The sequence below is a fragment of the Zonotrichia albicollis genome, chromosome 15, assembly GCF_047830755.1.
Source record: "Zonotrichia albicollis isolate bZonAlb1 chromosome 15, bZonAlb1.hap1, whole genome shotgun sequence".
NCBI lineage: Eukaryota > Metazoa > Chordata > Aves > Passeriformes > Passerellidae > Zonotrichia > Zonotrichia albicollis.
In genome coordinates this window covers 16,558,848-16,571,685 of record NC_133833.1, presented here as the reverse complement: position 1 = coordinate 16,571,685, position 12,838 = coordinate 16,558,848, and the positions used below count along the sequence as shown (strand labels likewise).

Below are 12,838 nucleotides of genomic sequence, written 5' to 3'. Positions count from 1 at the left end.
CTGAAAAATTGAGATGCAAATGTTGGACAGATGAGAAGCTGAAAGTTTGAGAAATTCCAAGATTGGAATTTCAAGATTGAAAATTCCAAGATTGGAATTTCTGTCGTGTCTGTGCTGTTCCAGACCCTGGTTTGGCACCATGGGATGTTCCATCAGCCCTGCAGGGAGCTGCTCCTGGGATGTCCAGGCAGGAGCGGTGGTGGGAGAGCCCAGGAGAAGGGAATGGGGTCCCTCATGCAGAAATCCAGGCTCAGGGATGGAGTTATTCCAACAGCACAGGGACAGAGGTCACCAGGACACCATCCCAGGGGAAGGCTGGGGTTGGGATCCATCCCTGCAGGCATCACCCCCATTCCAGGCACACCTCCAGTGCCATGGAGCTGCTCTGTGTCCCTTATCCCTGTCTGGAGCAGCCCTGGTGGCTCTCAGGTGTCCCCCCTCAGTGTCCCCCCTCAACCCTGCTGTTTCTGGGGGCCTCTGGCAGAGCTGTGCCTCGTCCAGGCTCTTTATCTGTTTTCATTTTCTATGCACACCTCTGGGGCACTGCTCAGATATAAAATAATCAAAATGACAGTCCCCAGATAAAGGCCACTCCTGTTAGGAGCACGCCAGGCTCTCGTGGCAGAGCACACAAATGGCAGTTTATTTTCTACCTCAGCACCTTCTGGGCCTTGCAAGTGTTGGATCCAAAGCAAAACCTCCTGCTCAGCTCTTTCCCACCTGTGAAACGTGGTGCAGTGCATAAAGTTCAGAGGCAGGAGTGAATAACAGCGACTTTCATTAAGTGTCAAGTGAAAGCAGAGCCAGGCTGGAGCCTAATTCCAGTTGGGACCCGTTCAATAGCAAATTAACCTGCCAGTGATCTCCCAGGAGGCTACTGAGCAGAGCAGGAGGAATAATTTGAAACCAGGTTTGGAGAGCTAGGTAATATCTTTTTTATTAGATCAGCAGATAATTTGTAGCCAGATATTTATTCCACGAGCCTCTGTGTGCGTGAGGAGCCCTCTGCCTCGTCCTGTCCCTCCCAGATCCATGCAAACCTCTCTGGATATTCCATCCTGGGGGCCAGACCCCAGCAGGGGCTGGGGATGCCCCAGGAAGGGCAGGGGGCACTTGGGGTTTCTGGGATCCCTGCGGGAGGGAGGCAGAGCGACGATGGCCACAGGGATGGCTGAAAAGGCTTTTCCCATTTTTTTTTCTTTTTTTTTTTACCCTTTTTCCCCTATTTTTCAATTTTCCCCCTTTTTATTCCCTTTTTCCTCTTTTTTCCACTTTTCCCCCCTTTTTCCCTCTTTTTCCCTTTTTTTTCCCTTCCCCCCCCCTTTTTTTCCCCCATTTCCCCCCCTTTTTCCCCTTTATTCTCTTTTTTTTTCCCTGGCTGCTGGCAGGGAGAGGCCGGGCGGGCAGTGCTGGAGCAGCATTACCTCACCAGCGCCGAGCCGCGTTGGCTGCAGCGCCCGGGGAGGAGGAGGAGGAGGAGGAGAAGGATGTTATCTCCTGGCAACCCCCGCGCCTGTCACATCCATCACGGCAGCGGATGCAGCGCAGCACCCGCAGCCCCGGTGCCACGGGGGTCCTGCTGAGGAGGGCTCCCAAACCTTGGGATGAGCTTTTCTGGGGCTGTGGGTGACTGGGATAGCAGCTCAGGGATGAGGGAACAGGAGTGAGGGCAGTGTAGATAAATCGGGCTGGAGAGGAGGGGTCCAGGGGAAGAAATCCCGAGCTGATGGGTCAGGACTCCCCTCACCCCCGAGGAGGGGCTGCTGTGGCACTGAGGGTCAATTCCAGCTGGGGTTCTGTCCATGCTGGGACACAGAGAGCTGCCAGCACGGTGTCCCCAGGAGCAGGGAGCCCAGCAGAGCCCAGCTCATCCCCCAGGAGCAGGGAGCCCAGGAGAACCCAGCTCCTCGGGGGAGCTGCTCCAGTCTGGGCTGGGGGATCCCTCTGCAGCCACAGCCAGGCCACTCTGCTTTCCTGAGTCCTCCAGCACCGCAGATTTTCACCTCTGGCTCCCAAAAGGAGCAGCATAGGTGAAATATTCGTGCCCTCTCTGCTGGGGGATGCAGCCAGGTCTGCATCCATCCTCTGCCTTTGAGCAAAATTCCTTCCTGAGCATCCATCCTCTGCCTCTGGCCAAAATTCCTTCCTGAGCATCCATCCTCTGCCTCTGGCCAAAATTCCTTCCTGAGCATCCATCCTCTGCCTCGAGCCAGAATTCCATCCTGAGCACCCATCCCTGGCTCTGAGCCCTCCCAGGGGTTGGGACATCCCAGCAGGAGGAGCCATACCTGGGGGTGAGAGGCAGGAAAAGCTGGGAATGGCCCTGGGGCTGCCAGCCAGGGGCTCTGGGGATACTGGGAGAGAGCCTTCAGCCTCACCCAGTGCTCCAGTGGCAGCCTGGACAGGGACCTGCACGGGAATGGGGAATGGGGAATGGGGAATGGGGAATGGGGAATGGGGAATGGGGAATGGGGAATGGGGAAGGGAAGGGGAGTGGGAATGGGGAATGGGGAATGAAGGGGGAATGGGGAATGAAGTGGGAATGGGAAAGGGAAAGGGAATGGAAAGGGGAATGGGAGTAGGAGTGGGAATAGTAAGGGGAATGGGAAGAAATGGGAATGGGAGTAGGAGTGGGAATGGGGAATGGGAATGAAATGGGAATGTGGAATGGGAATGGGAATGGAAATGGAAATGGGAATGGGGAATGGGGAATGGGAGTGGAAATGGGAATGGAGAATGGGAATGGGAATGGGAATGGGAATGGGAATGGGAATGGGAGTGGGAGTGGGAATGGGAATGGGAATGCTGCACTGGGCAATGCTGGGATGGACGGCCGGAGGAGCAGAGGGATGAGGAAGCAGGAGCAGAGCAGATCCAAGTGGATCTTGGCTGCTCTTGAGCTGCTCTGTGCCATGGCTCAGCTTGCAGCCGACTCAGCACCAGCCCCGCCAGGGCTGCAGGCGCTGGGCAGCCCCGGGATGCTCCTGGCATTCCTGGGATGCTCCTGGCAGCCCCGGGGTGCTCCTGGCAGCCCCGGCAGGGATGGAGGTGGCGCTGGAGAAGAGCCACGATGGCCCCGCACCTCCCGAGCATTCCTCGCTGCCGGCAGTGAGGGAGAGGGGAGGGGAGCGGGGAGGAGCGGGGGAGGGAGAGCCTGATGAGGAATCCGGGAATGGGAGGCAGACAGAAAAACTAATCGGGGATGATTGAGGGAGAGCAGGAGGATGAGTGAAAGATTGAGACAGAGTGATAAAGAATATGTCAGACGGACAGGAAAACTAATAAAGAATAATAACAGCCCCTGGCCCTGCGCAGCGCCCGCACCCGCCTCGGGCTGAGCGGGGAGAGGGGGGGGCAGGCTGGGTGTGACAGCCACCCCTGCCCTGGGGACACGGGGACTGTGTGTGTGTATGTGTGTGTGTGAGTGTGTGTGTGTGAGTGAGTGACACCCACCCCTGCCCTGGCGACACAGGGACATGCTCTGTGTCCCCCCCGTACATCTGGTCCTGTACAGAGCAGCTCTGGTAGCTCAGCCTTGCACTCACAGCCGTGTTGATGCCCCCGGGGAGGAGGATGCGGGTGTGTGTGGGTGTGCAAACCGGGGTGGCACTGGCCCCCTACTTGTCACTGTCCCCAGGCTGCTGGGGACACCCCAGCCCAGCCCAAGGGGAGGTACTTAGGGAGGTTTGCCCTCACCAGGTGTGTCCTGCTGGGTTAGGGGCACACCCAGATGGCCAGCCCAGCACGCAGGACCCCACAGAGCCCTTCCCTTCCCTTCCCTTCCCTTCCCTTCCCTTCCCTTCCCTTCCCTTCCCTTCCCTTCCCTTCCCTTCCCTTCCCTTCCCTTCCCTTCCCTTCCCTTCCCTTCCCTTCCCGGGTAACACCACAGTGGGTTATGGGGGATTCCTCGATGTTATCACAGCACTAATTAATCACTGGCCCTGATGGTTTTCCTGTGGGATCCTTCTATGCTTCCCAGAAAGCCAAAGTGTCCCTGCAGTGCTGGAGCTGTGACAATGCTGCTGCAAACAGGGAGCTGAGCAGGGGCTGCATGTCCAACCTCTTTTAAAACCTCCTTTTTAAAGGTTTTGAGAAAGAATCTCCTTTCTCTGGAGTCAAACCTCGCAGTGTGGCATTATTTAGGAGTATGAGTGGCCTCAGCCGTGTCCAAGTGAGATCAGAGCAGTGAGATGGGCTCAGGGAGGCAATTCCCAGTTTTCCAAAGCTGCCTTTCCCCAGGAATGTGGGAGCTGGGATGTGATTGGCACCTGTGGGCTGATGGACAGGCAGGGAGAGCAGGGAGGGGGCAGGCACAGCTCCCTGTCCATGGAGCAGAGCGTGGTGGTTCCCGTTGTTCCCGTTAATCCCATCAGGGCTGCTGGCACTGATGGGGCCCTGCCCCTCCCGGCAGAGCAGGGCCGTGCCCCGGGCCAGCCTCAGCTCGGGTGGGTGGGCAGGAGAGCCCTGACCGGGCAGCTGGGCGTCCTGGTGGGGTTAAACCATGGTACCAGCCCAGCCTGGGCATTCATACTGGGATAAAGGGGGGTCTGGCACTGGGAGGGCCTGGGAGCAGGGCAGGGATGGGGACAGGGTAGGGTGAGAGTTCTGGGGGATGAGAGATGGGAATGAGGAATGAGGAATGAGGAATGAGGAATGAGGTGGGATGAGAGCTCTGGGGATGAAGGATGGGGACAGGGTGGGGTGAGAGCTCTGGGGGTGAGGGAACCGGAATAGAGTGGGGTGAGAGCTTTGGGGGATGAGGGATGGGGCTGAGGGATGGGGACAGGAAAAGTGTGGGGTGAGAGCTCTGGGGATGAGGGGACAGGGACAGCAGCGTGGCAGGATGATCAGCTGGCCATGGAGGCTCTCCCTGTGTTGGAGGAGCACAGTTCCCCACTGTCAGCAGCAGAGCCCTGTCCCTGCCCAGCTGCTGGCAGAGCACCCCAGCCTTGTCCCCATCAGTCTGCGGAGGGAATAAACGGAGCCGAGCGTAGTGCTGGGCTCCAGCTCCAGAGCCCCCCGGGGAGGGGGCTGGGCTGCCTCTAAATCTCCTAATCCCCTTCATCAGAGTGCCAGACAAGCAGAGACACCGAGCAAACTGCCTGGGGCTGGGCCCCCCTGCTCCTCTGAGCTGCTGCAAATCCCAATCATCCTGCGGGCGATTACAGGGGCTTCTCCTGGAGCACAATATCCAATCTCCCCCAGAGGCCACCGCAACATATGCAGGGCCAGGCTCCGGGGCCACGGCGGGCTTGTCTCTGCTCATCCTATTAGCGAAGAGCCTGGCAGGGATGTGCCAGGGGGGCCGGGCACTGCCAGGGGGGCCGGGCACCCCCCGAGCCTGCGGGAAGGAGCGAGCGGCTGCCCCAGCAATGCGGGCTGTGCCCAGCCCTCCCTGCCCTCTCCATGGTCCTGCTCCGAGCTTTCTGCTCTGGAAATCGTGGATTTAAACACATTTCGTGATTAAAAAAAAAAAAATGTGGTGTCAGCTTTTCTGTTCTTTTGGAACCTCTACCCCGAGCGCTGGGCTGGCTCAGCGGTGATCCAGAGCCCGGTTGCCGTGCCAGGGGGCATTTGTGGCCATCAGCACAGCAGAAAGAGCTGTCCCATGGCTCATCCAAGGAAAAATCCTCCCTGCTGGGCCTTCCCTGCTCAGGCAGCTCTGGGCAGGGCTCTGCTGGCTCACTCCAGAGTTTGGTCTAGGAACCGCCTCAGCAACTTTTTTTAAGGATGCAGTGAGGATAGGTCAGGCTGTTCTGAGGTTCCCACCAGGCTCCCTGTGTCCAGCTGCCAGAAATGCCCATTGCTGTGGGAGTGGGGAACTTGGACAAGCACAGATGGGGATGGAGTGAGGCCCTGAGGGTGCCCAGAGCAGCTGTTGCTGCCCCTGGATCCCCCCAAGGCCAGGCTGGACACTGGGGCTGGGAGCACCTGGGACAGTGGGAGGTGTCCCTGCCATGGCAGGGGTGGCACTGGGTGATCTCCAAGGTCCCTTCCATCATAAACCCTTCTGTGCTTCTGTGATCCTGTGGCTACTGAACATCCAGCTTTAAACTTCCCAGTCGTTAGTGCTGAGCCAAGTCCTGCTGGGAGAACCCTCAGGAGGAAATGATGCCACTGCACTGCTGGAGCCAGCAAGAGATCCCAAAGCTCATCCCCATTATCATGCAAGGCCTGGAAATGGCCCTGCCAGGCCTGTGCAGGCAGCTGGACAGCTGGGGCTGCAGGTCAGGCCCTGGGGAGGAACAGGAATTAAATTTCCCATTCAAAATGGATGTCCCTGGCCTGGCACTCTCCCAGCTCCTGCTGTAAGCCAGGACCCAATTAAACCAGAGGTACCTGGGAAAGCCAGGTCACAGCAGAGCTTTGGCTGAGCCCAGCCCTGTCACACATGTCTCCAGCAGCCACCTCCCACCCCTCAGGGATGGCCAGGAGCTCCCACCTCCTCCACCTTCACCAGGAATGAATCCCCAGGGACTGGGCAGGGACAGCAGGGACAGAGGCCACATCACCCCAGCCATGGAGCCCAGGCTGGGACAGTCCTGGGGGGCAAGATCCCTGAAGGGCTCCCTGGGCACTGAATCCATCCTGAGGGTGCTCCTGATGAGCCCTGTGCCCATTCCTGTTCCCTGCAGGCCTCCCGGGCTCCCTGGGCACTGAATCCTGTGGGGAGGGTGCTGCTGGGGTCCCTGTTCCCATTCCTGTTTCCCACCCCTGCAGGGCTCTGTGGGCACCAATTCCCATCCTGAGGATTCTGTTCAAGGAGTCCCTGTGCCCATTCCTGTTCCCAGCCCCTGCAGAGCTCTGTGGGCACCAATTCCCATGGTGAGGGTGCTGCTGCTGGGATCCCTGTGCCCGTTCCTGTTTCCCTTTCTCCTCCAAGGCTCTGTGGGCACTGAATCCATCCTGAGGGTGCTGCTGATGGAGTCCCTGTGCCCATTCCTGTGCCCACCCCCCTGCAGGGCTCTGGGGGCACCAAATCCATCCTGAGAGAGCTGTTCATGGGATCCCTGTGCCCGTTCCTGTTTTTCCACCTCCTTCAGGACTCTGTGGGCACTGAATCCATCCTGAGGGTTCTCCTGCTGGGGTCCCTTTGCCCATTCCTATTCCCACCCCCCTCAGAGCTCCATGGGCACCAATCCCATCCTGAAGATGCTGCTGGGGTCCCTGAGCCCCCCGGCCGTGCTGGCAGCCTCCGCAGCAGCCGCAGCATCGCAGCCCCTCGCAGGCAGCCGGTAATTGATGTGCGCTGCCATGGAAACCAGAGGGCTCCAGCCCGGCTGGATGCGAGCTCAGGGCTCTGCCGGAGGAGGGGAAAGCTTGAAAGCCGGTGTGGGGTGAGGGGAGAGCACAGCAACGGGAGGAGAGGCCAGGAGGGAACAAGGAGGGCAGGGAGTGGGTGGGATGGATGGGACAGGGCCGGCAGAGAAGGAAAGGAGGCACAGATGGCCTCAGGGAGGGGTCTGGATATCCTGGGATGGCTGAGGAGGAGGGCATGGAATGTTCAAGAGGGACAGGGAGGGCCTGGGATTGTCTCTGCTTAGGAAAGCACCCTTTGGTCACCTGTCCTGGGGGCAGCTCTGCCCTCTGTGCCAGCCGGGAACCACTCTCAGCATCCAGACCCTCTTTCCTTGGGATGGCAGCAAAGGGCACGGGGCTGCCCAGGGCTCCTGGGGACACATCCCTGCTCCCAGGGAGGGGCAGCTGAGAGCCCCCCAGGCCCCAGCACAAGGGGAACCGCTCAGGAATGGGGGCACTGATCCCCTCTGAGGGGCCTGCAGAGCCCTCCTCCTCAAAAGGAGTCCCTGCAAGGAGAGGGGAGGCTGAGCTTCATCTCCACATGGGAACTCCTCCTTCCTGGAGTCCTCCAGGCTGGGAAGGAGCCTTGGCCTGGCGGTCCAAGCACAGCGAGCCCAGAGCTGAGCAGGGAGAGGTGCAAGGCTGTGTGTGAACCCAGCACAGCCCAGATGTGCCACAGCTGTATGGAACCCACCAGAGAGGGGAGCAGCCCTACCCCCAGCCAGGAAACCTCCTGGGATCATTGGGATCCTGTGCAAAGGCAGGCAGGGAAACCCCACAGCCAGGGCTGGAGAAGCTGGGGTGGGAACAGCCACAAATGTGCCTGGCTTGGAGCGACCCAGATGTTTCCAAAGGGTCTGAAATACCAAAAAACCCCCAGCCATCCTTGGGAAAGGAGCTGGTGAAATGGTGGGAAATGGAACAAGTCTGTGGTGGAGATGGGAGGGGGTCCAGAGAGCTTTGATGGGATTTTCCCTGATTCCCACCTTGGCTGGCAGCAGGTGCAGGCAGCCTTGGGGTTGGAGGTGTTTTTTCACTGAAATATTTGGGTTTCAATCATAGAATCAATCACAGAATCATGGAATGGCTTGGGTTGGAGGAGCCTGGAAGCTCCTCCAGCTCCATCCCCTGACGTGGGCAAGGACACCTTCCACTGGAGCAGGATGATCCAAACCCCATCCAACCTGGCCTTGAAGGAGTCTGGTGTGTGGGACAGTGCTTTGGGGACTTATCCCCTTGTCCTTGTGCAGGAATTTCCTCAGGCTAGCAAACAGGTTAGCCGAGAGCAGGGCAGGGAGGCAGGCAGACCCCAAAGCCTCCCTCCCTCCTCTCAGGGGAGGCGTGGGAAGGAGCAGCCAGGCCCAGAAGCAGCCGGGTTTTCACACTTTTATTGTAAAGCTTTAGGAAGGGCTAATTACAATGGAATTGGTCATCTTGACAGCTCAGCAAACAAACGGAACAGGGGAGAACGGAAAGAAAGGGGCATCACGACGGTGTCATGCTCACGGCTCCGAACAGAAAGGGTTACAAGGGAATCAATTGTGCTCACAGCGCCCGGGGAAAACCAAGCCCAAGGCCCAAAGGCTTCCCCGCACAGGGAAATGCATCACACATTGAGCAGTACAACCTTAGCAAGAGGCGTCGCCTTAGACATAGGGCACCATCTGAAAAATAGTGGGGGGACTTTACTCTGCCATAGGATTTCTCCTTTAGAAAAGCTACACCTGCATGTACATAAAACTGTACAAAAAACAAGGCATCACAAGCAAGGAAATGAAATCTCGTATAAATAGAACCAACACTGAAGAGCTACAAAGGGGTCGCTTAGATCCTTCCCACGCAGCCCGCCTGCTCCCTGGCTCCCACCTTTGGTTTTCCCCCTGGCTTGTCCTAGTGCAGTGTGAGATACAGTGAACCCTCCTCCTCCTCCTCCTCCCTGTGCTTGTCTGGACTGGAGCCCGTGGGGAGCTGTCCTCCCCCCACGCGCACAGAGGCTTTATCCTTCTGGCTTATAATTGTGCAAATGAGCTTCTTCCCACAGCACCTCTTCCTCGCCCTCCCCCAGGACTGATCCCCAGCCACACTGGCAGCTTCCCCCCGGGATGAATCCCCTCAGACCCCTCTCCCAGGACTGATGGCCGGCACCCTCTCCTCCCCAGGCACCCATCCCCTGCACCCCTGGCACCCCATTGAGGCCCTGCTCCCATTGCCCTCCTCAGACCCACCCAGTGCCTTGAGACCCCCAAGCCCTCTGCACCCCCAGACACCCAACTCTGACCCCACCGTGCTCCCCTTAAACCCACCCAGCCCTCTGTGCACCCCCACAGGACTCAGCCACCCACAAATCCATCCCCAGCCCCATCCCCGGGGACCCCCTGCGCTCCCCCCTCCCTCCCTCCACACCGTGCTCGCACTGAGGACCTCGCCAGGTGCTCCAGGAGACAGCACAGCAATTCCAGCCACAGGAATTCCAGCCTCGGGATCCCTCTGGAGACCCCAGCACAGGGCAGGGACCCCCCCGCCGGGATGAGGTGGTCTTGGACAAGCCCCCCTTGGATGTGGCTCCTTGGGGGTCCCCGAGAGGGGCACTGGACACTGCCACTGCCTGGGCCCAGGGGAGGCGTGAGCAGCCGAGTTGGCAGTGGAGTCAAAGATCGTGGCCAGCGCGGCCAAATTGCACATTCTGCCCAGTTTGGCCCTGAAACTACAGAGCTACAATAAAAACAAGGTCAGGAGCGGCACCTGCTCCGGCAGCCAGAGCGGGGAGCGCGGCCCCGCAGGGCAGAGCAGGAATCCCGGCCGAGCCGGGCGGGGCAGGCCGCTGATCCCACCGGGAAAATCCCGGCCAGGCCGCTGGATCCCACCGGGAGCACCCCGGGCCGTGCGGGCCGCTGGATCCCCACCCGGAGCAGCAGCGGGAGGAGGGTCCTGCCTCCTCCCAGCCGGGGCCGGGGCCGTGCGGGGTGGCAGCGGTGCCACCCGGGGAAGGCAGGGCATGAGGGAAATGAGGGACACGAGGGACACGAGGCAGCGGTGCGAGCAGGCCCCTTCTGCCACCCTTCCTCTGTGCCCCGGGCTCGGCTGGCACCGTGTGCCCTCAGGGAGCCATGAGGGGAGGTGGCTGCGTGTGCCACCGCCCTATGGGGGAGAGGAGCTGCTCAGAGCGGGGGGAGAGGCTGGGCAGGGGGTCCCGACAGGCACTACAGCGATGGCAGGGCATAGCCCCAGCCCTGCGGGGTCCCCGTGCCCCCGGAGCCCCGTGCCAGCCACAGGAGAGCCGCCCTGCCGGCCTCGCTCCCTTGGGAAGGTGCCAGAGCTGGAAGCACAAGGGTGCAGCACGGCCCCTCCCGCGGCCCGGAGGGGAAGGGCTACCCAGGAATGAGGCGCGAGTCGCCCGGACCCCTCCAGCCAGGGGTGCACCCCAAAACCAGGGCTGTGCCCCGCTGCCGAGGGAGCAGCGGCAGAGCCGGGGGTGCCCCTCAGGAAGCCCTGTGAGGGGCAGGGGCTCCTCTGACCCTGCACGGGAGCTGAGGACGCCGGGGCAGCAGGAACCTGCCGGGAGACCGGTGGACCTTTGACAATGGAAGAGAAAGCTGGACGCCGTGAGAGTGGCCCTGGGGCCTAAGGGCAGCGGAGTCCAGCGGGCAGGGGCTCGGCGGCCCCCGGTGTGACCCTGAGACAAAGCTCCTCCTCACAAAGGCAATGGTGGCTTTACAGGCGGATGGGACGGAGGTCGAGGGCACGGCACAGCCTGGCCTCGTGGGCATCCCCTGCCCCGGAGGAGGCCCGAGGCGATGGGCTGAGAGCCGGGGCCGCTGGCGACCTCCCTGCCAGCAGAGGTGGACTGAGGGCTTCTCCGGACCCAGCCGGTCCCTTCCTGGGGGCTTCCCCACCCCTCCTCCACCGCCAGGCGCAGGGCCACCACCGGGACCCCCCACCCCCAAAGCAGCCCCCACCTATGGCACCGGGCAGTCCCTAGGGACCCTGCAGCTTGTGGGCACAGTGACAACGTTCAGAAAGAGATCCAGGCTGAAAAACAGCAAAGTCCCTATAGTCCGGCCAGGATGCTGCCCCTCTCCTCCAGCTCCCCAGCTGCTGTTTCAGGGACTGATCACATCTCTATTTACAATATAGAACACGAGTGCGGGCCGGACGCTGCGCTCCCAGGGGCTCTTCCACGCAGGAAACCATTCAAAGCTGGAACTTGCTCCCTGTGGTTTGTTATTTTTTTTTCTCTTTTTTTCTGTTTTGTTTTTCCTCTTTTTTTTTGTCTGCTTTTTTTTCCTCATTTTGTTTTGTTTTGTTTTCTCTTTAAATGTCTTTTTGTTTGTTTCAAGGACAATAAAAAGTTGCGATCAGGCAGGACTTGAATGTCATTCCTATAAGATTCGTATTTACAGGAGTCTACAGCAAAGAGACAGGCAGCTGGCTCCCCGTGCTCGGGGACACTCCTCGTCCTATGCCCCAGGAACTCCACCAGCTCTGCGTGGACCTTTGGTACGTAAGCCCTTCTCTCCCTTCTCCGTGCCCTCCGCACCAGGAGCCTGCCCAGCCCTCCCCGGCAGCAGTTCGGGATGCTCGGCAATGGGGTCGGGATGCTTTTCACCTCCCCACCCACCCCCAGCCCCGGGCAACAGGGGGTTAAAAAGGCGCTCCTCTCATCCCTGCCTCGCCCTGCCCTGCTCCCCGCAGAGCCCCCTGCCTGGAGAAGCGGCCGCAGCCGTAAAGCATCGAAGTGGAAAATGTTCCTCTGGCCTCAGCTCCCTGCCCCTCACGCCCAGCCTCACAGGTAGATCTCCCTCTTGGTGGTCTGGGCCGAGGGGGTGGTGGCTGGCTGGAAGTCCGAGGTCTGGGTGAGAGGAATTTCCTCCATGGGAGAGTCCTTGCAGGGCTCATGGCTACTATTGGAGAAGGCACTGTACGTGGGGAGCAGGCGGAGGTTGGCCATTTTGGTGCTGCGCTCTTCCGACAGTCTGGGGCTGCCGTTCCCGACTTGCTCTTGACTCCCTCTGTCTTGGTAAGGCACAAAAGTGGAGAGTTTGAGGGCGTTCTTGGGCCTGCGGCTGGGGGAGGACTGGCCAGGCATCCAGCAGGTGTCGGAGTGGCCGAACTCTGTGCACTCCCGGGTGCAGGTCCCAGTCATGGCTACATCGGGCAGAGGCCGGAGATCTGCGGGGAACAAGGGACAGCAGTGTTAGCGCCAGGAACCTCCCTCAGGAACCTGCCTCAGGAACCTGACCTTGGGAACCCCACCTCGGGAACCCACCTTGGGAGCCCTTCCTCAGGAACCCTTCCTCAGGAGCTCTGCCTTGGGAACCCCACCTTGGGAACCCTTCCTCAGGAGCTCTGCCTTGGGAACCCCACCTTGGGAATCCTGCCTTGGGAACCCTTCCTCAGGAACCCTGCCTTGGAAACTCCACTTTAGGAACCCCCTCTCGGGATGCGGGGATGAGCAGCAAGGACTGGACATCTCCGTCCTACCCGTGCTGGGAGGGACAGCTGGACTCATGGACACCCTGGGAGCCAGACCCATGGACAC

General features: G+C 60.1%; 1 protein-coding gene across 5 annotated transcripts in view; it reads right to left on the bottom strand.

Annotated features, from left to right (window-relative positions):
- Window positions 1-8,671: 8,671 nt before the first annotated feature.
- The window catches only part of PCDH1 (protocadherin 1), a 58,513-nt gene continuing 54,346 nt past the window's right edge, over window positions 8,672-12,838 (bottom strand). For 4 of the 5 annotated variants that reach the window (XM_074552187.1, XM_074552188.1, XM_074552186.1 and 1 more), the window contains exon 5: window positions 8,672-12,468. In XM_074552187.1, coding sequence (XP_074408288.1) covers window positions 12,083-12,468 — 386 coding nt within the window. In that variant the 3' untranslated portion in view covers window positions 8,672-12,082. The remainder of the gene's footprint in view (window positions 12,469-12,838) is intronic. The other variant, XM_074552185.1, reaches the window with a different exon arrangement.